This window comes from Ictidomys tridecemlineatus, chromosome 5, assembly GCF_052094955.1.
Source record: "Ictidomys tridecemlineatus isolate mIctTri1 chromosome 5, mIctTri1.hap1, whole genome shotgun sequence".
NCBI lineage: Eukaryota > Metazoa > Chordata > Mammalia > Rodentia > Sciuridae > Ictidomys > Ictidomys tridecemlineatus.
Genome location: NC_135481.1, coordinates 199,984,089 through 200,008,272, shown reverse-complemented (window position 1 = coordinate 200,008,272; position 24,184 = coordinate 199,984,089). Strand labels below are relative to the sequence as shown.

Below are 24,184 nucleotides of genomic sequence, written 5' to 3'. Positions count from 1 at the left end.
CTGAGAGGAAATGAGCTTAAGCATCTGCCAACAGAAACACGTGGTGTGGGGGCCTTCATCCAGGCTCTGACCCCCTGCTGACTTCCATCTGGAAAGGGGCCCATGCAGTCCAAAGCAGGTTCCTACCTGGATGATGTCTGCCAGCTTCTGCAACCCTACCGTGGTGGCCAGTGCTCCGGAACCTGTGGGCAGCAGGCAGAGGCACTTGTGGATCTCACAGGGCCACACTACCAAGCCCTGCCTCCTGCCCAGTGGGGAGAACAGTTTCCCAACCAGCATCAGGCACAGGACATGGGAAGAGGGCAGCTGTCGTGCTCTTCCCAGAGTGCGAGGGAGAAGCCAAAGGGTTCTGTGGAGCTCGAGGAAGGCTCTGTGGTCAAGCACATGTAGAAGCCACCCTTCCTCAGTTCCCAAAGGTGCAGCAGATTCAACAGGTCCTGCATTTCAAACTTCCCCAACACCTGCTTAAAAGGGAGTGTAGCCATGGAACCCTGGGAAGCCCTCTGCTCCTCACAAAACAGCAGAAATGGGACTTGGGTGGTGTCAGGGAGAAGCCAGCAAGGTTCCCAGCTCATAAGCCCAAGGTCTCTTGCTGTCTCTTTTTAAAAGGAGACTATCTGGTGGGTGCAGTGGCTCACACCTGTTATCCCAGCAGCTCAGGAGGCTGAGACAGGAGGATCAAGTCCAAAGCCAGCCTCAACAACTTAGTGAGACCTTTTTTAAATTATTACTATTATTTTCTAGTTGTGTATGGACTCAATGCCTTTATTTGTTTTTATGTGGTGCTAGGATCGAACCCAGTGCCTCATATTAAGACCCTGTCTTTTTTTAAATTTTTTTTTAATTTTTTTTTTAGTTTTAGGTGGATACAATATCTTTATTTTACATTTATGTGGTGCTGAGGATTGAACCCAGTGCCTCACGCATGCTAGGCGAGTGTTCTTCCACTGAGCCACAACCCCAGCCCCAAGACCCTGTCTTAAAATGAAAAATAAAAAGAGCATGGATGTGACTCAGTGATTAAGCACTCCTGGGTTCAATTCTTGGTACCAACAACAATAAAAAGGAGGGGTCTCTCTGGGATGCCCTATAAGAAGACACCACTAACAACAGTTGGAACACATCTGCAGGACAACACAACAGGCCAGGTGCAGGGGCACAGTCTGAAATCCCAGCTTGTGAGGCTGAGGCAGGAGGACACAAGTTCCAGGCCAGCCTGGGCAACTCAGCCAGAACTTGTCTCAAGACGAAAGCTAAAGACTGGGTGTGCGGCTCAGTGGTAGAGCACCCTGGGTTAGATCCCAGTACCAAAAAAATAAACAAGTCAATAAACTCGAAGTCTACACTCCAGCTGGCAACAGCACAGGAGCACACACCCTTGGAAATACACATGAAGGGTTGGGCTGGGGCTCAGCGGCAGAGTGCTCGCCTCACACCTGCAAAACAGTCAAATGGCAAGGATGCCTTCAGTCCCAAACAGAAGGGGAAGCTCCACAGGCTGCTCACAGGGAGGGGCAACAGCCTGAAGCAGGCAGCTGACTGCTGGACACAGAGCAGCAACTCTGTGAGGGCAGCCCCCATCCTTCTCTGTCTGCACCACAGGGCAGCCGGCCCTCCAGAGACTCACGCCCTGCCAGGTGCTGGATGATCTGGTCCAGTGAGTCCAGGATGCAGTCCTTGGTCTGAAATGTTATCTGGGCTTCTGCAAACAGCTCGAAGATGTAACTGCCCGAGAGGAAAAAGATGACTTGAGCCTGGCAAGGGGACCAGGATTCAGCTTGGTGAACCCACAGGCCAGAAGCTTTTTAAGTGTCCTTTAGACAGGAGCAAACTGAGGCTTCTCAGGGAGAGCAAAGCTGAAGTGAGAGGCCTCTGCCTTCAGGAGCTAGCTGTAAGTAAGGGAGAGGAGAGAAGGCCCTGGCCCAAGTGCAATGTACCCAAGAGACAGCAGGTGCCTGGGCGAGGGACCCGCCCATGGGGCTGCCAGGGCGTGCTCATGGCTCTGAAAAGAGACAGGGGAAGGGCAGCAGAAGCTACAGCAAGGGGGCCTTTGGTGAGGCAGGGAAGGTTCCAGGGCCAGCTGGAGTCCTGGACATCCAGCTGAGGAGCTAGGCTTCACCTCCCGGCAACTGGAGTCCCTGCCACGTTCAGAGAAACAGACCAGCTCTGGCAGAAGGCAGCAGCCAGGGTCTTCCTCAATAAACCCAGGCCTAGCTCCGGTAGCCACCTGTCTTCAGGAGAGAACTACCCCTAGGCCCTCCTCTGCCTGCAAGAAAGACAGCAGGAAAAAATGGAGTGCCCGCGCTGGAGCATTCAGACTCTGAGGACCTCCTGGCCTCCACAACAGGCTGCCACTGCTCTGCTGGTCCTAAAGGGATGGTCTCACTAACAGGCACCTGCACTGCCAGTGAGGGGCTGGGCCAGCTGGAGGAGAGGGCTGCAGAAGACAATGCCACCGTGCATGCTATGACTCCTGGTGTTCTCCACAACTGCTAAGAGGTGGCAGCACACAAGAGCCTTGAAAATTGAGACAGACCCAACTGGAGGACATGACCCAGGTCTGACTTTCAGTACCTGGCAGAATACCAAGGTCACAGCCCATTGTCCCCTCCAGCTCCAGGCCCTGCCTGGAGTCACAGGGTTTGCCCGTCCCTCACCTTCCCGGCTTGGTGACGCCACTGTCATCTCCAGGCAGCTGGACAGCATCGATGGCACCCTCCAGGCGAAGAAGGATCACTGTGGGTCAAGGGGCTATCAGAGGTGGGCCCACCAGTGGTGGGGGTGAGGGAGGGCAGCACTTACTCTTGAGCTTGGCGACATCCTGCAGCTCCATGTGCAGCCCTGGGTGAGAGAGCAGTACATGCACAATCTGCATCCTCCCAGCTCCGCCAGCTGCCCTGTGGAGGAGGGGACCCAGCAAGAGCAGAGCCATGTGCAGTCCTCGAAGTCTACACTCCAGCTGGCAACAGCACAGGAGCACACATGGTACACCCTTGGAAATACACGAGGGGCTGGGCTGGGGCTCAGCAGCAGAGTGCTCGCCTCACACGTGCAAGGCCCTGGGTTCGATCCTCAGCACCACATAAAAATAAATAAATAAAATAAAGGTATTGTGTCCAACTAGAACTAAAAAATAAACAGTAAAAAAAATACACATATGAACACACCACACACATGGACACCCTACACAGCCCTGTGTCTGGAGAGGCCTGGAAGCACTGGCTGCAAGCACAGGCAGTCTGGTGCTGGCTGCACCGAGTCAGGCCTCTAGCACAAGGGACAGCATGAGGCAGGGCTCAGAGGGAGAGGAGAAGGAGTGCAGGACAGAACAAACACTTAAAGGAATGACGGCCAGCTGGGTGTGGTGGCACAGGAGGGTAACCCAGCAACCCTGGAGGCCGAGGCAGGAAGATTCCAAGTCAAGGCCGGTCTGGAACACCTAGCTAGGATGTTGCTCAGTGGTAGAACGCTCTGCAACCCAGAGAGCACACAAGGGGACAAGTAACGGCCAAAAAAGCCACAAACTAAGAGTCCACGACCAACAGAAGGCCGCCACTCAGAGGATGGTTGTCATCCTGCCAGAACTGGGGGCAGCAGCCAGCAGGGACACTCCTCACCCACAGGCAGGGAAGAGCCAGGACCCCAGAATTCCAAACTCAGCAAAAATAACTTCAGATATTCTCAGAGGAACAGATTTAGAAATCTGTCACTGTGCAGTTCTCTGGAGAACTATTAGCCACACCACAAATAGCTACCATTTGTACATGCCAATTAAAAGAAGAAAAAAATGTGAAAGAACTGTTAAAGTCCTTCAAACTGAAAGGAAACAACTTTAGAAGAAAATGTGGACCATCAGAAAGAGCAAACCACTGGGTCAAATTAATGGGCAATCCTGTTTTTGAGCCTGGGTCTCACAGTCATTTCCAGCTCTTGGGTTCAGTTGATCCTCCTGCCTCGGTCTCCTCAGTGGCAGGACTACAGGCATAAGCCATGATGCCTGGTGAACAATTCTCTTTTAAATTGCTTGGTGACTGTAAGCAAAACTCACCTTGTTGCCTGGTATGCTTCCCTATACACAGAGGAGAATGAATGGACACCTGGACAGAAGGGGCTCTAGGTAAATGTAACCCTCATCAGGTTTTAAAAAGGAAGGCTAAAGACCTACACTGATGTGAAGTGACCAAAGGACTCAGATGGCTGGGCTGGTGAGCATGCCTGTCTTCTCAACAACTCAGGAGGCTGAGGCAGGAGGGTCAAAGTTCCAGGCCTGCCTGGGGACTGTCTTGAAATAAAAAATAAAAGGGCTGGAGGGCTGGGGTTGTAGCTTAGTGGTAGAGTACTTGCCTCACACTTGTGAGGTACTGGGTTTGATTCTCAGCACCACATATTAAAAAAAAAAAAAAAAAAAAGAGGTCCATCAACAACTAAAAGAAAAAAAGAGCTGGGGATCTACCTCGATGGTAGAGCACCCCTGAGTTCAATCCCTGGCACCAAAAATAAAAATAAATAAATAAATAAATAAATAAGCAACAGTAGTAACAGCCAAGGTAAGTGTGTGTCCCTGCACCTCCATCTTTCCACATAGCCTTTACAAACTATAGACCACACTCCAAGTGGGCCCCCAGCCATCACAGCTGGTGCCCTGACTTCAGTATGGCGCTTCCAGGATGCTGCCTGCCAAGCAGCAGTGACAGTTGTGTGAGCTCCTAGGTAGGCCTACCCAACAGGCTGGTGACCTCATAGAGAGGCCAGTGCTGCCAAGTGTCCTGCCTGTCTGCAGCATTGCTAGCAGCCCCTGCTGACTAACATGTAACTGCTGCTTTTCCAAAGTGGTTGCACCATGGTAGGATCCATGAGCAATGTCTCAAAGCTCCATTTCTCTTTTTTTTTTTTTTTTTTTTTTTTTTAGTACTAGGGATTGAACTCAGGGGCACTCAACCACTGAGACATATCCCCAGCCCTATTTTGTATTTTATTTAGAGACAGGGTCTCACTTGCTTAGCACCTTGCTGTTGCTGAGGGTGGCTTTGGACTCACGATTCTCCTGCCTTAGCCTCTGGAGCCGCTGGAATTACAGGCGTGGGGCACTGCACCCGGCTTTAAAGCTCCATTTCTCTACAGTCTCATCAATACTTGCCACTCCCTGTCCCCTCCATTTTTTTTTCTTGGTATTGGGGATGGAACCCAGAGGGGATTTACCCCTGAGCAACACCTCCAGCCCTTTTTTAAAGTTTATTTTTGATAGGGCCTCACTAGGTTGCTTATCTTGGCCTGGGACACGCATCTTCCTGCCTCGGCCTTTCAAGTGACTGGGAGGACAGGCCTGCACCATGCCCGCATTCACCCTGGTTTTGATGTGCATTTATTTCCCTGATGAGTGACAATGTTGAGCATCTTTTCATATGCTCACTGGTCATCTGCATATCTTCTTTGAAGAAATATTTATTTACATCTTTAGCCTATTTTTAACTGATTTGTCTTTTCATTGAGTTTAGGAGGTTTTTAAGAATTTTTACATATTTTAGATTATGATTCACAATTTCTTCCATCCTGCAGGCTGTCTTCATTTTCTTTTTTCACAGCTGGAGATCAAGCCCAGGGCCTTGAGTGTGCTATGCCTGGTAGGCTCTCCACCCAGTGACGCCAGCCCTGGTCTTTTCACCCTCTTGATTGTACCTCTCAAGCACCAAGTTTCTAATTCTGGTGACATCTAATGTATCTTTTTTGGTATTGTATCATCTGTGTTGTTTCTAAGGAACCCCTGCCTGACACTGGCCCAGGATGACAGGCAGTTGAAGAGCTTCCGCCCCTGGGCGTGGACCATGCTTAGCAGCCTCCTTCCATGTATACTGCAAACTTGGCTGTGACAACCTGACAAAGGCCACCTGGGCCAGGGATCACAGTTCTGCCATGTCATCGCTAACCCTGAGCTGGGATGCTGGGCAGGCACGACCTTCCCCAGCTCCACAACTGCAGCTACAGACGCAGACTGAGGTTCTTAACTACAAGAGCCAAGCCTCACAGCAAACCTGTCATTCATTGGTACCTGTTCTTCCTGTTGGACCTGTTGCTCTGGAGAACACCATCTAAAACAAGGTCTTATTTGGGGAAAGGAAGAGAGGGAGGAAGGAAGATCAGTCCAGGAACTACCAAGGCCCACCTCATGTGTGCATTATTGTGTGATTGTGACTTCTGGATTAATGTTAATGTTTTAAATACTTCTTAAAAACCAACAATGGGGGGCTGAGATTGTGGCTCAGAAGTAGAGCTCTCCCTCTGCACATGTGAGCACCAGGTTCGATCCTCATCACCACATAAAAATAAATATATTTTAAAAAGGTGTTGTGTCCAACTACAACTAAAAAAAAAAAAAAAAGCAATAATAGGGCTGGGGCTGTAGCTCAGTGGCAGAGCATTTGCCTAGTATGTGTTATGCACTGGGTTCAATCCTTGAGCAATGCATAAAAATAAACAAAATAAAGGCATTCAGCCCATATACAACTATAATTTTCTTTTTTTTCCTTTTTTTTTTTTTTTTTAAAGCAGTAACAGGACTGGGGATATAGCTCAGTTGGTAGAGTGCTTGCCTCACATGCACAAGGCCATGGGTTTAATCCCCAGCATCACACATACACACACACACACACACACACACACACACACACAGACACACACACACAAAAGCAGTAACAACGTCTGTAATAGGATTACAAGTTCAAAGCCAACCTCAGCAACTTAGCAAGGTCCTGACCAACAGTGAGATCCTGTCTCAAAAAAAAAAAAAAAAAAAAATATATGTGTGTGTGTGTGTGTGTGTGTGTGTATTAAGCAATGATAAAATTAAAATTAACGTGATTGGAGAAAATTGGAATAAAAATTAGAAGTAGCAGAAAGAACTGAGCCTAGAATGAACACAAAAGCCACAGTGAAGGGAGGACACAGCCCAGAAAGCAGCACAGGGCTTGGCTGGGTGCTCTCCAACCAGTGGCCCAGCACTGCGCAGACACTGTGCTCCAGCCGGCAGGGCTCTCCTCCACCACGGGCAGCAATTCACCCCTTCATTCCTGGGTGCTTCACTGGTGCTGGGGACTGAACCCAGGGGCTCTACCACAGAGCTGAAAGCCAGCCCTTTCTTAGTTTTAATTTTGAGACAGGGTCTTGCTCAGGTGCTGAGGCTAGAATTACAGGTGTGCACCACCACTCCTGGAAGAGGTAGCAATTCTTGAACAATTGTCTGGGTACTCTATAAAGTTGAACAAATCAACATGGTGAAGAAAATGGAACCAATTTCTCTCTGTCAAAAAGGAGCTGGTAGGGCTGGAGCTGGAGCTCAATGGCAGAGTGCTTGCTTAGCAGGTGTGAGGCACTGGTTCAATCCTCAGTACCACATAAAAAATAAATTAATAAAAAATGATAACAAAAAAAAGGAGCTAGAAATACGGACAGGTAGAAAACCAATGACACCAGATGCACTGGCACACACCTGCAATCACTCCTACTCAGGAAACTGAAGCAGGAGGATGGCAAAAAGGAGGCCAGCCTCATCCACTTAGTGAGATGATGTCTCACAATAAAAGACAAAAAGGGCTGTGCATGTAACTCCTTGCTTAAGCACCCCTGGGTTCCATCCCTAATACCAAAAGAAAAAAGTAAAATCTCATGGACACAGAATCCCAACCAAGAAACTGGAGCATCAAAGGGGCTAGATGACCTTTGTTCTGCAACCACTGCAGCAACCGCTGCTGTGAGGAAGGGCTGTCGGGGTGACAGCGAGCTGAGCCTCCAGGGAAAGTCTCAGAGTGCAGCAGATGGGGGTCATCTCACCAAGGGGCTGAGAACAGTCTGTACATGTCACAAGGAGACCTTGGAGACAAGCTGCAGGCTGGTGCACAGGGCAACTGGCTCTCCAAAGCATTAAGGCCACGGAAGACAGACCGAGACATCATCCTCGGGAGGCCTGAGCGTGCTCAGCGGAGGGTCAGGCCCTATCCTGTGGGATTTCAAGGGCCCCTGCAAAGTGCAGGGAGCAACACAGGAGAGAGCCCACTTGGAAAATAAGTAGTGGTGAAAAATAAAAGCAGACACTGAAAAATAGTAAAGGACGCCAGGAACTGCCCGAGACCTGGACAAAAGCCCGATACCCTCTCCCCGTCTCCTGCTGTCCAGCACAAGTGCACACCATCACACCCTGTCAGATGGCCTTAAACTCAGAAACAAAGGGACAGGACTCAAATAGATTTGGAGGGAAAATAAATCACTTTAGAAATGAAGATCAAATTAGAACACAGAGGCAGGTACGTGCCACAGACAGTGTCCTGAGAGAAAGGGAAGGAAAGGGAGGGAGGAGGCGCTGAGGAGCCCAGAGTGCAGCAGAGGAGACAGAGCAGAGTCCTGAGCAGCACAATGGACCAGGGCCCAGAGCACAAGGCCAGGCCATGCCCATCATCCCCGCTGCCTGGGAGGCTGTGAGGGGGTGCGAGCTCCACGCCAGCCTGGCAACTAGCCAGACTCTGCTGCAAAATAAGATGAAAGGGGCTGCAGACGGCCCGGCTGACATGTGTGAGGCCTGGGTTCCATCCCTAGCACCGCAAAAAAAAAAAAAAAAAAAAAAAAAAAAAAAAAAAAGAAAATTGGAACCACAACAGCCCCCTTATCTGTGATTTCACATTCTGTGGCTCCAGTTACCCTACCCACAGTCCAAAAATATGAAATGGAAAATTCCAGAAAACATGTACTCCTATTTTTTTTAATTTGCATTTTTTTAAGAGAGTGAGAGAGAGAGAGAGAGAATTTTTTAAATATTTATTTTTTAGTTCTCGGCGGACACAACATCTTTGTTGGTATGTGGTGCTGAGGATCAAATTCGGGCCACACGCATGCCAGGCGAGTGCGCGACCGCTTGAGCCACATCCCCAGCCCCTAATTTGCATTTTTTAAACGACTTTTTTGTATGTGGTGCTGAGGCTCAAACCCAGTGCCTCACTCATGCTAGGCAAGCGCTCTGCCACTGAGCTACAGCCCTAGCCCCTGTATTCCTAGTTTTAAACATCATGCCTTTCTGAGCAGTTGACAACCTTTTGTGCTGCCCTATTCCACCCAGGCTGGGGCGTGAATGTCCCTTTGCCTGGCTCAAGCACCTGTCCACAATGCCCACCCTGTCACTTGGCAGCCTCTTAGCTGTGGGATCAACTGCACCACATCACTGTGTCCTGAGACCCAGAGTGTAAGAAGAGTAATGCTGGCAACATGGATATGACACAGAGAACCCATAAAATGATCCCTCTGAGAAGGTGGATGCTCCCAACATGAAGAGGAGGAAACAGGTATGCTGAGGTCTCCAAGATCAGCAATCTCTGTCAAAGTGGAGGCCACATTCACACCAATTGTATTACAATGTATTATGAGAATCCCCGCCTTGCTTATTGCAGTTGAGCTATTACTGCACCCAACTTATGATCTAAAAGGCCTTAGCAGGTACTTAAACACACTTAACATAGGGTTAGGTATCGACCAAGGCTGCAGACAACCACTAGGCCTTGGCACATGTCCAGAGGGGATGACTGCACAGCTGAGTGTACACTGGACAATACCACTGCAGAACCGGGAACAGGGATGGCTTGCAGCAGAATCACTGGGTCTTCAAGTGAAAGAAACCCTAAAAGGGGATATGACTCTTAAAACACAACTGAAATAACAGCTCTACAGATGCTCCACCCCTAGGTCACTGCACATCCTGAGGACAGTGCCACGACAAGACAGGGTGTAGCTCAGTAGTGGAGCCTTTGCCCAGCATACATGAGGCCCTGGGTTCCATCCCCAGTTCTGAAAAAGTACATGGATGCCATGACCAGGTCCTGGAGGAGCAGACCAGGGTGGTGCAGCAGGGGAGTTCCACTTGGAGCTTTAAAATAAAAGTCCCCACCACTCAAGACACAGGCACTATCTCTGGTGTCCCACACAGCCCTGACCTAAAGGTTTTACTCACCAGCAAGGGGACAATGCCCTGCCTACCAGAAGGAAGCCCATGCCGCAGAGAAAAAGCAGTAGACTCCAACAGGCCCAGAGCCATCTCAGAGCAGCGTTGTGTCACCATCCACTCCGGTTGGGCCAGCATGGCCCAGGGCTCCAGGCCAGACCCTTCCTCAGGGGTCCTGCAGGCCAACCCTATTTCCTCTGCACGACCACTAGTGATAACCATGCATTAATGCCTCTCCTCTCTTCTTCTCTCAGGAATAGACGATCTCCCAGAACTGAGGGTGGCAGAATGGTGGCCTCCAAAGATGCCATGTCCCAATCCCTGGAACCTGTGACTCCTTCACCTTCTGTGACAAAAGAACTCTACAGATAGGATGAACTCAGGGGTCTCAAGATGCAGAGTGTCCTGATCATCCACGTGAGCCCGAAATGAGCTGACGGAGCACACAGGACACTCAGAGAAGGAGGAGTGAGGACAGGAGCAGAGGTAGGAGTGTTGTGGCCATAGCCAAGGGACGCCGGTAGCCTCTAGGAGCTGGGAGAGGCTAGAGTCTCTGCAGATATAAGCAACAGAGATGAGGCCTGTGGGTCAGCACAGCTCAACATCCAGCACCCAGGGTCCTTCCAAGAAATGGAAATGTGACAGACACACAGGGAGAAGCCCGAGTCAAGATGAGGCCGAGATGGCAGTGATGCAGCCACACCCAGATCCAGTGCTGCCCATGCTGAGGCAGAAACAGACCCTCCTTCAGAGCCCCAAAAGGAGCCAAAGACAGATACCTGGATCTGGACTGCCACTGTCTTAGTACCCCCATGTGAGCAGCTCTAGGAAGCCACACTAACATGCAATGCTTTGTTACTTGAAGGCATACATAAATACTTATTTCCAGTATCTGTCAATAGATACAACTCACAAAAATGAAGTTCAATAATTTCTAAGGTGTAAAGGGCCCTAACACTCTATGCTGAGCACACTTTCCTACCAACACACGTTAGTGTTGCATCAGAGCTAGATCAGCCCAGCAGAAAGGGCAGAGGCATGAGCCCGGTGGGAAGGGCAAAGCCAGGGCTGCCTAGGTCCTCGTGGGCCTCCATCCTTCCCATGGACAGACCTGACACACAAGACCTCAAAGGAGAGGCAGGGACCAAGGCTATGCATACGGGTCCAGGAAAACGACACAGCAGAACCAGGCACTCCCACTAAGTGCTGTCTGCAGATGCGAACGTCCTACTAGAACAGCCCACCAGGGCAAACACGTGCACCTCTGGACAAACAGCCTGCACATACGGACACTTCCTGAGTGTCCTCAGAGCACACTGTGTGACACAGCCTGAGGACATCGGGAGGAAAGCGGCGACAACACCTAGAGCATGTAGCAGATTCAAAGGACACTGAAAATGCCTTCACCGAGAGTCAGGACAAGGTAGGAAAGGACACAAGTGCTTCAGAAAACTCCAGAATCCTCGGATGTTGCCAGCCCTCCCTAGCCTGTGGGACCTCACATAGTCTTGCCCAAGAAACCGCTTGGCAAGTCAGTGTCCTGATATGCCAGCTAGACACAGTGCTGTGCAGGACTGCGGCCTCCAGGAGGACCAGGCTCAGCCTCCCTGCTCAGCATTCTGGCCCTAGGCTCTGCACTCACCTGTACCGAGGGCGTCTGCGCTGAGCTCCAGGCAGAGCTCCCCCTGCTGCACCACCCTGGTCTGCTCCTCCAGGACCTGGTCAATGGCATCCAAACCCGAAGCCACGTCACGGGGGGTCAAGTCAAAGGAGGCTGACTCCTCACATATCTTCTCCTGAGAGGCCAAGCACAGCCCCGTGAGGAGAGCAGGGTGGGACAGAGGCTCAGAAAAGCAGGAAAGGGGCACAGAAGGGACCAGAAGCTCACAGCTGACTCCCTGGAGCCATGGCCCCCGGTCTCAGAGGCAAGATGACTAAAGATGACTAAATGGCCCAAACCAAGGTTTCAAACAACTATTTCACTTGAGTTGCCAACGTTCTATAACTGGGAAATTTCCCATTCAAATCTAGATTTCTGAGCTGGGCATGGTGGCAGCAACTGGGTATTACAGGATCACAAGTTCAAGGCCAGTCTCAACAACTTAGCAAAGCCCTAAGCAATTTAGTTAGATCATCCCAAAATTAAAAAATAAAACAAAAAGGGCTAGGGACTTACCTCAGTGGTAAATTACTGGGTTAAATCCCCAGTACCAAAAAAATAAAATCTAAATTTTTGGTTTCAAAAGTCAGAAAAATCTGTTATAACATCCACCACCTCCTACAGCAAATGCCTGGAAGCTGGTGGGAGCTGGCTGCTGCACCTCAGAGCACCAGGCCCTGCCATGGGAACCCAGCTCTCGAGGAACCTCACCCCAGGTTCTGCAGCAGAAGGATGAGGCATGGATGTCCCATGTGGCCAGCCTCCAAGGCCATCCCAAGTAATACACACTCCTGAGCAGAAAACCATGGAGGGAGGGTGGAAGTGTGCTGAGGACAAGGGACAAAGAAGCCAGGAAAGACTTCAGGAGCTGCTCCTGCTGCCACAGTCACCAGAGGTGAACAGCTCTCTCCATGGCAGCTTCCCAAGGGTCAAGCCAAGCAGCCTGAAGGGCAGATCCTGCAGGACAGCATGGGCCTGGCTGTTCACCAGCAGGTGGAAGGACAAGGGCATGAGAGTGTGTCCAAGGCCCCACTGAGGTATCTGATCCCAGGAGACAGTGCAGCAGAAGCACCTATTACCAGGTCTGGCCAGATGCCCCCAGGGATGCTCAGGAAGCTGGAAAGGACAGCAGGTGCTCAGCACAGAGGCAGAGGGGACTCACCACATTGTGAGCTTCATCAAAGATCACCACGGTCCCCTTCAGGTCAATGCCATGTGCCCTGCGACTCTATAAGGAGAAGGGGAAGAAACCATGGGCTGGAGCCCAGCAAAGCAGCATCCTGAGAATGCAAGCCTGCAGAGGCAGGGCAAGAGGGTACCAGGGCACGCAGCAGCCACCAAAGGTCACAAGCACAGAACACACTCAGTGTTGGTGGGGACAGGAAGGGCCACACCCGACTGGCAGGAATAGCAGTGCTCAAGGCTGGTTCAGGATGGCAACCTGGCAATACCTTGCCCTAGGCTGATCAGTAGCTGGACACTCGACAGGTGTCTATCACAGAGAAAAACACAGCACAAAGGTGCATGCCGCAGTTGGCAGAAAGCCCCCGCAAAGCCCTAGCACACAGACAGGCAGAGGAGAAGCCTGCACCAACGGTTAAGAGTCCAGCATCCAGTCCCACCCCCAGAGCCTGAGGGAAGTGGCCTGAGCTTAATCAACCTAATTTCAAGCTAAATCTTCGTACAGTCAAATGTCTGTTTTAGGCGTACCACAGGATTCTGACAGATGTGTGCTTGTTTAATCTCTGGAATGTCATGTCAGCAGAGGGCCTCTGCTGTGCCAGCCTTCCTGGACAGCACAGCTGAGACATGGGCCTTGGGCTGACTGTGCATGAGCTCTGGTGACTTCGAGTGTATAAGTCTGGACACTGCAGCAGGCCACAGGCTTGCAGTACTCACAGAGCTGCTGCCCTTTCTTTGCCCACACCGGCATGTGAGGCTTGCAGTTGCTTCACACCTCATCCAACTCTTAGGGCTTTGGGTTTTTTGTTGTTGCTGTTTTTTGGTGAAGCTGGAGATCAAGACCAAGGCCTGGCACATGAAAGGCAAGTGCTCTGTCACAGAGCCACACCCCAGCTATTTCAGTGGAATGCAGTGTCATCTCACATGTTTTAGGCAGCACCTGTCTGTTGCTCAGAGCGCTGAGCACCTACTGCATGCTGACCTGGGTCAGCTATTCACATTCATGGCCCAGGCCTGTCACTCTTAATGGCCCTAGCTCCTTCAAGGAGTCTAAGCTTTACATTCGTGAAGGGCAATGTTTCCATCTTTTTTTTATGGCTAGTGCTTTGTGTCTGAGCTCAGAAACCTCAGTCTAAGACAAAGTTGCAAAGACCAACCCATTCCTTCTAGAAATTTCAGGTTCAGCTTTTACAAGAACATTTGCATAGTGTGAAGTTGAGTGTTGACTTTTCAAATAGATAACCAGCTATCCCATCACCTTTCAAAAGAACAACACAATAGAACTTTCCTTTCCCTTCGAATGCCTTTGGCACACGTATTGAAAATGAGCTGCTGCCTACAAGGATGGGGGCCACCATTTGCTGCACTGATCTGTGTCTATAAGCACACATTTTCCCAGACTTCACAATGAACTTCCAACTCTGCTCTTCAAAACCCTCTTGTTCTTCCAGATCACTCACATTTCTAAGAAAATATCAGAATCAGCCTTGGGTATTTGTGCAGTGCTGAGGATTTGACTCGAGGGCCATGTGCATGGTGGTAAGCACTCTACCATGGAGCAGCTTATTGATTGTGATGTGATTATTCCAGATGGGGCTTGTACCCCATATTTGCAATAGTTCTCCAGGTGGCTCCCAGGCAGCCAGGTCTAAAAGCTTCAAGTCATGAGAACCACCCACAATTTCAGAGAGCTCATTGGCTCTCCAGGCCCCGAATCCAACAACTGCTCTACACAGGCATGGCCATCTCCCACAGGACTCTGCAATGGCCTCATGGTGTGACTGGCCTCTATACCACTCACATGCCTCCGCACTTGCTCTGGGGCCCCCTTCCACACACTCTAGAGCTCTTCAGTAGCACCAGCTCCTGCGAATCTTCCTGCTGACTCCCTTTGATTAATCTATACTCCATATGAGTGACTATTTTATTCACTGCCATGCCTAGGACAGCACCCAGCACAGTGTATTCTCAAAGAACATCTATCACAGAAAATAACAAATTGGCAAAGGGATTTGGTGCACAAGATACCCAGGATGCTGTTCCCACCATGTTAAGTAAGAGGGTGCTGACACCACCTGCTAAAAGCAAATGAGTGAGGCAGGAGGCCCCTGCACCTGGCCAGGTCCTGCGCCCTTGACCTACAGCAGAGGTATCCTGCCCACACTGCTATTCTGAGGGCCTGAATCAGAAAAGGCTTGGCTAGTCCTCCAGGGAAACCACTCCCACACCAGGGTTCACCAGCTACATAGGCTGAGATCTCACCTTGGCATCCAACAGGTAATTGTACGGCATAAAGATGATGTCAGCTTGTTGCTTCAGGTTCCGGGAAAGGTAGTACGGGCACACTCTGGAGTAAGGAGGAAGAGGCAGTGAGAACCACAAAGGGCCATACAGGCTGCAGCTGATAGAACTGGGCACGCTCTGACAGGGCCTCAGACAGTGGGGAGCCCACGAGTGTTCTCAACCGTGATGGTGCTGTCCACTTTGAAACTCTATACCAAACAGAACCAACCCTGTTCCTAGACACAGGCCACGGGGACAAAGACAACAGGGGAGAGCTAAGGCAGGGTGACCCCCTAAGTGCAAGAATGCTCCTTTTGTTTTGTCTGTCTGCGATGCTGGGTGAAACCCAGGGTCCAAGGCGTGCTAGGCAAACACTGCTACTGAGCTACACCCAGCCCTGAAAGTCTTCCCTACCACTGCTCAAACCCATGCAGCCCTAAAAGAGGAAGACAGGGTTGCTGTCCCCAGAAGAATCAGGGGTGGGCTTTAGCACCCACGTAGAGAGTCCCCCAAGGTGGAGTACATGAGGACCCAACTGGAGACAGTGCACACAGACCACATGTTCCTGTCCAAGGTCCCCGGGGGGTGGGCAAGGGCCAGGAGGAGGAGGCATTTCACTTCATATTTCTCAGAACTGCTTAAATTTTTTTCACACTGAACAGTTGCTAATCTCATGAAAAGAAAAGGAAAAAAATATGTCCATGAGCCCACCATGAAGCACACAGCAGCTGTGGCCTTCCTGAGGGCTCTTACTTGTGCTTACTCCCACTCTTGACCAGGTCCTCAATGTCCAGGATGGGGGTGGCCAGCTCCTGCTCTAGGCTTTTCTCTGTAGATGACAGGAAGGGTAAGCAAGTACCTTCAGTTATCCCCAGACCCAGGAGGGACATCCAGAACAAAAGGGCTCCTGTGCAGCAGGCAGTGTGGACAGCCACCACCCATGGACTTGCCAGAAGAATCCCCACCAGATGAGTCAGGTCCTCAGGGAGGGCTCCACCTGGAGAAACCCCACGGGAGTCCTGCCCTGGACCGGAGAAGGCGGGCTCCAGTCTGAGACAGAGGGTTAACCTAGAGAGAGATGCCAACACTGTCCCTAAAGGTCCCAAGCATCCTTTCCACCTCTGGACACTCCAAGACAGGACAGGAGGGTTGCAACCCCGAGAGGCTGAGAAGAGCCACAGCCTGTCACCAGAACCCACAGATGTATCTCGTGAGTGGTGCTCCCTGGCTTCCCACCAATCACAACAGAACCAGAGTGGCCACCTGGTGGAGAGCTGCAGCTGCCAGGAGAGCTGGCACTTCCTGGGAACGGAAGCAGGGCACAAACAGGCAGGAGGCCAGGGTCACCCCAGCAGAGACCACCCTGCCCCACCCAAGCTGAGCACTAGCCTGACCCTTTCTCAGGACCGCAGCCCAGAAATGGGCCCTACCCAGATGGATACAGGGTTCAGGGCAGAAAGGATGTTAAAGGCTGCCCCTACCACAGTACAGATCCCCAAACTGGAGTCATGGGAATCCCTTGGAAGCTAAACGAGCAACTCCTGGGCCCTGGGCCCTTGTGGGCAGAACGAGGGACTTTTTCCAAGGAGCACCAGAGAGTCTCAGGGCAGACATGTAGAACTGGGCCACCCCCAACAACTGGCTTCACTGTGGCTGTTTCATTCCACCCTTTACAGGTGCCAAGTTCCCTCAGGAGTATGACGACAGCCCATGCATCAGCTGCAGAGGCCAGGAAATGCAAACACCCCGACAGTGACCCTTCCCCAAACGCCCCCTGGCAAGGCAGCCTGATCTTCAGCAGCACCGAAGCAACACATGGCCAATCGGCACACACGGCAGCAGTGAGCCAACTTGCCAATTCCTGGGCAGATCGCCAACCCATGAGGATTTGAGGGAGTCAGTACAGAAAAGAGGAATGAGAAGAAGGACAACAGGCAAGGAAAGGGCAACTAGGGCTGACCCATGGCACACCACAGGCTAATGCCCAGGTGGACGGCACCCTATGCCTCAGAACCACTCACCAGGACTGCAGCCCACTCCAAAGACAGCTAAGAGCTGAGAGGTTGCTAGAAACAGCCTCACAGCAAAGATGTGCAGGTTCACAGCCGAGGGAGCCTCCAACAGGCTAAGCAGTGAGTTCAAAGTGAGGTTGGGGGCTGGCCTGTGGTTCTTAAGACTGAGCCCAAAGTTGTGGAGAGGAGATATCTAGAGGGCCAGAGCTGTCAGGCCAGCTGCCACCACACCTCCACACTGATTCAAGGAGCACAGGGTCATAAGGAGCAGGTCATGTGGACAATCTCCAGCCAGGGGCCAGCACTGCAGTGAGCCCTCAGGACCTACGCAGGCGAGGAGCAGTGGAAGCGACAGCTGGGGCAGAGCACAGGCCTACAGGTCCCTGAGCGCTAACCCACAGCAGCTACAGAAAGTTGGCTGGAACCGTTCCCACAGGCACCGCACCAGGTCCTCTGGCACAATGCCAACAGGCAAGCTACAGAGGCCAGCTTGGCTAGGGCTATGAACAACAGAGGCAGCCAGGACGGGGCAGAGATGACAGCATCAAGCAAGCTCACATGTGCTACCAGGGACCAGGTGGGAGACTACAAACAGAGAGGTGGACAAGGTGAGGGGAAAATCACCTTCCAGGTGACCTGACACCCACAGGCTGGTCACAGAAGACACACAGGACCAGAAGGCCAGGACCAGTGACTAAGATCACCAAACACTGTTCCTGTCCAGACTACTGTTGATAGGTCTGTGTTCAATGATTCCTGTGCACACCTTCCTTCTTTCCACAGACCCCTACCATGTGGCCTGGAAATGCCCAACAGACCCTTCCTCTGAAGAAGCCAGAGAAGGCAGAAACCATGGGGAGTTTCCAAACAGCACATCTGGAGAGCAGGTCCAGATTCATGGCCTCCAGACCACTGTCATAATGCAGACAGACAGTCCTTCTCAGGACCACCCAGCAGGCCAGGATAATCACACACTGAAGTGACTAAGGGTCCTTGGTGCCACCAGACCAAAAAATCAGTAAGCAAGAAGGCAAAGGAAGCCAGGCACAGTGGCACACACTTGTAATCCTAGTGACTCAGGAGGCTCAGGCAGGAGGACAGCAGTTTGAGGTCAGCCTCAATAACTTAGCAAGACTTTAAAAAAGGGCTGGAAATGTGGCTCAGCAGTAGAGTGCTCCTGGGTTCAATCCCTAATACCCCCCCCCCCACACACACACACAAAAAAAAAAGGATCAAGAAAGAGGGAAAGAGGAAGGAGTCAGGGTCCTTGCCATGTTCTATCTCCAAGGGGCAAAAAATGGGGAAACCTGGTGCTGGGTGATGAGAGACCCCCCGTTCAAGCCTCTGACCTGACCACCATGAGAAGCCCCAGGGTCCTCAGCCCTGCTGTGCTGGGCACTCAACACACACTGAGCAGACAGCAGCTCTCAGGCCCACCAAGGCCTTGCGAGTACTCCAGGGCTGTGTCACCAGGGTCCCTGCATTTTGTGCTAGCATGGCAGTCCCAACCAAGGCAAGAAACAGAATCTTAGTACCACAGAAGTGTGAGCTCCCCAGCCACACAGCCTACACTGCAGATGTGCCACCCTTCAGGCCTCAGCAACTTTAAGGGCCCCGCCACAGGAAGTTCATTCTGTCACATTCTCTGGGGACCTGTGATAAGCCCCAGAATCCCTCAACAGACACACGAATGGGAAGTTAATGATTTGGAGAAAAAGCACTCGAGCTAGACCCCTGCCCTGGGCCCTTCAGGGGCTCCAGGCACACAGTCACCAGGGCCAGCTGTTGTCACTAACCCTGAATGCACTCACTCATCCCATATCTGAATGAGGCCATCTGTCAGGCCATGGCCACCCCAGGCTGGACCCAGGGACTCACACTTGGGGCTGTGATTTGTCAAAGCTAAATTAGTAAGAGAAAGGATGCAGGAGCAGGAATCAGGGGGAGGCAGACACACTTAGCTCCCCAGAAGCCAGTCACCTGGGAAACCTGCAGGCATCCCGACACCTGGGTTCTCCAGGGGACTGGTCACCGAGGCACCACGAGGTGCCCGCTATCTGGCAGGCAGCAGCATTCTGGGCTCCAGATGGAAGAGAAGGTGCGTGGCATACTCCCTACGTGTACAGAGAGTTAAGGTGCAGAGAGCCTCCCATCCGGCAGTGGTGAGGTCCTGAGCCACACACCCGCCAGTAGGCCTTTCTGAGACCACATGAGAACATAGCCCACACAGAGACCCAACACAGGTGACCCCTCAAGTCACAAGACAGACAGGCCTCAGCCCTACTGGCTGTACGGGGGTAAATCAAGTGGGCCGTGATACCCAGCCAAGCCCTAGACAGCTGCATGCCTCACCTTGACCCTACCATGCGACAAGCTACAGGAGCAACTTCAAGGAGCTGTTCTTACCATCCACATTGTTATAGAAATGACAGGAGCGACTGGTCACCTTCTTGCGGCACAAGTGGATCTGCAAGAGAAAGGCCCAAGCACACATCTGGAGCAGCAGCTGCAGAGGGCCCACCTCAGACCTTACCAACCCTCTCCCCACCTCCAAACACTTTTAAGCCCTGGCCCAGTCCAGCAGGGGCACAGGTCAGGGGTCAGAATGTACTAGAGCACAGCCCAGGCCTCCAGTGCCCAGGCAGCACCTGCCCAAAAGAACAACAGAGGTTGAGTAAGTCCCCAGGAACCCACCTGCATGTGGTTACTCTCCTGCTTCTTCACCTCGGGGTGGATGCACAACTGCTCCCGGGAGCCCAGCACGCATACCCTGGGCCTGGCAGAAGAGAAGTAAAAGGTCAAAGAGGGATGCCACAAAGAACACATGGCCACATAGTATAGTCCAGCAGTATAAGCTGTGGGAAGCGTAAGTATGCACTGGAGACTTGGCAGGCAGAGGGAGCAGAGTGGCTGAATGTGGCTCAGGCAGGTAAAACTGCACAGAACCTGCTGTCCAAGTTCTCTCAAACAGAACCCAGAGCAGGGTGTCAAGACTCATTTGGCTCTTGGCAAGGGGCAGACTCTATTCCCTTCACAAGCAACCCTTGGGGGGGTCTGTCCCAACCCACCACAGCCAACACAATAGAGCCTGGTATGCCAGCCCAAGGATAGCCACAGCTCAAAGCTGCTTTCTCACAAGTAATGGGCACTAAGGGCTGGGGATGTAGCCCAGAGGCAGGTACTTACTTGCCTAGCAAAGCTCTATACAAGGTCCTGGGTTCAATCCCAAGCACCAAAAAAACAAAATCAAATAATCAACCACCTTTTGCCCTCCTTCAGCCTAGCAGAGAATCACATACCCTGGATGGGTCTAGAAAGAATGTGGACATCTACCACCATGCAGCAGTGCTGCACACAGCTGGGATGTGGGCCCAGCTCCATGCAAAGCTCATCCCTCCTATGACCCTGAGGCAGGTGAGGGCTCCCTGACGCACCGGTAGGTAGTGTTCCGAAGCTCGCCAATGACCTGTGTGAGCTGCGAGTGGGTCCTGGAAGCATAGATGATCTTTGGGATCTCTGAATAACAAGCTGCCCAGATACAAGGAAGCACAAAAGGGGTGGCTCTGAGTCAGTGTCCTCATGTCTCAACAGGCAACTCTGGGCTCAGTCCTACAGGCAGCCACGAACCTAATACCCACACACTCACAACCAGAAACAGGTTCAAAGGCTACCTGTAGTGCCATAATTCCAGGAAAAAAAACTGCAACCCTGGTTTTAAACTCAGGATAGTAAGAAACAATGTGAAAGTTACAAAATTCTCCTGTTCAACTCTGCTCTACAGATGACAGAAGCCCAGGAGGACTGGCCCTGTCCCTGACCTTATCCCTTCCCTATCATCACCACAAGGCCAGGAGAGGCCAGGAAGTAGGGTCACCTATGGGATCTCCTTCAGCAGCAGTAGCGTTCCCCCAGGATGACAAGTCTTGACCAACGAATCGCTCCCCTTGCACCCTCTCAGCAATCTTGCGGGCAGAGATGGTATCCCGAAGGTGCTCCCGCCAGGCTAGTGTGGTGCAGAGCAGGCAAAGAGTCTTCCCCGTACCTGTAGGGCTCTCCAGGATGCCATTCACTTTCTGAAGAGGGTCAGGAAGAGGGGTTACGGGGATGCAGAGCAAGATGTGAGGCCACATGATATGCCCAGCTCTGCTCAAATACATAGCTCATGGTAGAAAAGCCCATGGGACATCATTAGTCCACATGACATTTCCCACTCATGCCCTAAAAAACACAGGTGAATTCAGCCCTTGTTAGTAGGAATTTGCGAAGCATTATCCAAAATGCAATAGCATTTTTAAGCATAATATAAATACTAAAATGGCTAATTAGGTGCCAAGTCTCAAAACAGGAAACTGTCCTATGATTCTGGACCCAGGCATTTCCCTGTCCTATCTGAACAGAATATGATGTCCTACATATCAGCTCTCAGATAAAAGCCTGAGCAAGAAACTCAGGGGTTAGGAGTGAGCAGGTATAAGAGGGCACTCTAAGAAATCCAGTAGAAAGTGACTGCCCCTCCCCATCCACCCCTTAAGTTCTGCTCAGATGCCAACTCCTCTGAAGCCAAGGACCTCCTAAGCCTATTATCATCTAGAATCATCTTTTTGCTCACTTGATATTGCCTCTCCTACCCTACTGGAAGCCTTATTCATGACAAAATACAGGGTCCGGCAGGAATGAAGAGTGGAAGTATGAGGCTCTTGCTAAAGCACCATCAACTCATCCCTAAGCAAAGCCCACAGTCTCTGCAACTTTACCTTCTGTAGACATTCCAAGACCTTGCTCATGTACTCCTGTTGGCACTGGTATGGCTGGAAGGGGAAATCCACTGTCACACCATTCAGGACTATCTTGGGCATATCAGCCTGTTCTCAGGCAGGCACAGAGGTTAGCTAAGATGTAAGATGTTTGAGTCTGAGACAAATCCTCTCCGAACACCTCAGGTCCCAGGCACTAGGACACAGTACTGATCTTTGCAGGAATCCCTACAGCAAAGACATGAGGAAGATAACAAGACTGTGTAGACAGGCCACTTCACCAGTCACTTCAGTAAATCCCTCCCTGTGGAGAAAGTCAGAAGGCAAGCCTGTTATATCCTGACACAAAACTTGGGAAGGGGAAGATACCAAATAAGTCGCCTTTTTCTGCCCCAAGCCACTCCGTCCTACTCTGAAGAGTCGCCTGGGTTCACAAAAACAACAGGGCCCAAGAAGCAACAATTCGGTGACTTTCACAGGAGCGAGTGAGGCTGAGACCGCAGCGGCACCGCTCCTCCCTGGGCCGGCACACGGTGCAGAATGCAGCGTCTGCGCCTCCTGCCCTCTACTGCCCTAAAGGCAGGGGCCATTCCCCATGTCGCCCAGGTGGGCACCCAGTTGCAGCCAAAGTAGCGAAAGGACATCCTGGGATGCAAATCGAGCATCCCTCAGCAAGCCGCTCAACCTCTCCAGGCCTCCGTCTTGCCTGGAAGCTGGGACCGACAAACACAAAGCCCAAGCCCCGGGCGGCGCGGCGCGGCGCGGCGCTCCGGCTGAGTACGCTCTGGCGCAGGATCCGGCCGCCCCAGGTGCCGCGCGGCCGCTGCAGCAGAGCGGCCGGCTGCCAGACCGCGGCGGGTCTCCGACCGCCAGTCTCGGCGGGGGCCTTTCACCTCCCGGGCTCCCCAGGTGCCCAGCCGACCGACTCCGGGCGAGGCTCAGACGCACCGTCACAGGGTTCAGACTTGGCGGGCTGAGGCGCACGCTGCACTTCCTCCTTCATTTCCTGTCCGCCGTTCGATGCTCCGGTTGGAAACGGTTCTCAAGTCGCAGGGTCCGTCTGCTCTTCGGCCTCGTCGCGCGGTCCGCCGCGGCTTCTTCCGGGCGCAGCACTCTCCTTGCCCGGCTCCTGCCGCGACGACGTCCCTCCCGACGTCCGGCCACCTCCTCCCTCTGCCCGGCCGCCGCCACCGCGCGCACAAATGCGCCGGCACCTTGCGTTCCCGAAGTCCCCGCCCTCGCCTCGCCGAGGCCTGCGTCGATGACTGTCAGTAAAATCCGCAAATGGCTGCCGTGGCCCTAGACGCGCTCCAGAGAGCCCTCCCCCTCCCCCCACGTCCTTACTCTCCCCTGGGTCCAGCCTCTCTTCCGTCAGTGTTCCCAGAGGTCGACACAGGCCCCTGTGAATCCCCAGCATCTGTCTCCAGCTGGTAGTCATTGGTGGTCCCAGGAGAGACCCCCCCGCCCCCCACAGGCCACCCTAGCATGTCCCAGCAGGAGCAGCAGTGCTGCCAGCTGACAGCATCTGTGTGTGCCCACGCTCTTGTGTGAGGTCTCTTTTGAGGAAGCACCTGACACACGCTGGTACCCACCCAAGGCACCTGTCTCAGATGCTCCTAGATCTCAGCAGGGATTTGGAGAAGATGAGATAGGCCACTAATAATTGAATGGGCACCAAGAACAGGTTTCAGTACCATCTATGTGTAGATTGCCCAAAGCCTGCAAGGAGCCAGGAGTTCTGTCCTTCACTTCCATACCAATCATCTCCTGAAAGCAAGGGTGTTCCTCCTGAGAAATCTAAGGAAGGAGAGGCAAAGACCCAAAGACTTGGGATTTTCATAGGCCAGAACTGGACCTCTTCTGAATTAAAACATGTAAAAGCCATTCTGCTATGGGATGTGGTGGTGTACACCTGTGATCCCAATGACTTTGCAAGAGGACCACAAGTTGGAGGCCCGCCTGGGCAACTTAGCAATATCCTGTCTCAAAATAAAAAGGGCTCAGTGATATAACACCCCTGGGTTCAATCCCCAGAACTGAGAGGAAAAAATTCCACTGAACCCAACCTGGGAGAAGAGGGGATGGGGAAACCAAGACTGACCATAGCAAGACTCACTCAGCAGGCATAGGGATCTTGACCAGGGCAACAAACCTAAATTGAGCATCTGCTCATTCAAGCTTCAAGGGACACAGCTGTGGATGACTACAAGACAAATATGAACCAGTCACATTGTGAAGAATACAAGGAAGAGACACAAGAGAGGAGGCTGCCGTGACTAGAAGTCAGAAAGGCCACCCTGTGGATTGGTTGGAAACA

The 24,184-nt window shown here is 52.0% G+C and overlaps 1 protein-coding gene across 16 annotated transcripts in view; it reads right to left on the bottom strand.

Moving 5' to 3' along the window:
* Rtel1 (regulator of telomere elongation helicase 1) overlaps positions 1 to 23,118 on the bottom strand; it is a 33,311-nt gene extending 10,193 nt beyond the window's left edge. For 2 of the 16 annotated variants that reach the window (XM_078052195.1, XM_078052200.1), the window contains exons 1-14: positions 22,816 to 23,115; positions 21,868 to 22,095; positions 20,988 to 21,186; positions 20,548 to 20,641; positions 19,808 to 19,889; positions 19,520 to 19,580; positions 15,855 to 15,930; positions 15,081 to 15,165; positions 12,799 to 12,864; positions 11,619 to 11,772; positions 2,803 to 2,841; positions 2,658 to 2,736; positions 1,628 to 1,725; positions 127 to 182 (exon numbers count right to left, since the gene is read on the bottom strand). In XM_078052195.1, the coding sequence (XP_077908321.1) occupies positions 127 to 182; positions 1,628 to 1,725; positions 2,658 to 2,736; positions 2,803 to 2,841; positions 11,619 to 11,772; positions 12,799 to 12,864; positions 15,081 to 15,165; positions 15,855 to 15,930; positions 19,520 to 19,580; positions 19,808 to 19,889; positions 20,548 to 20,641; positions 20,988 to 21,186; positions 21,868 to 21,969 (1,191 nt within the window). In that variant the 5' untranslated portion in view covers positions 21,970 to 22,095; positions 22,816 to 23,115. The other 14 variants (XM_078052201.1, XM_021726409.3, XR_005729549.2 and 11 more) reach the window with 13 other exon arrangements.
* Between the last annotated feature and the right edge of the window lie 1,066 nt (positions 23,119 to 24,184).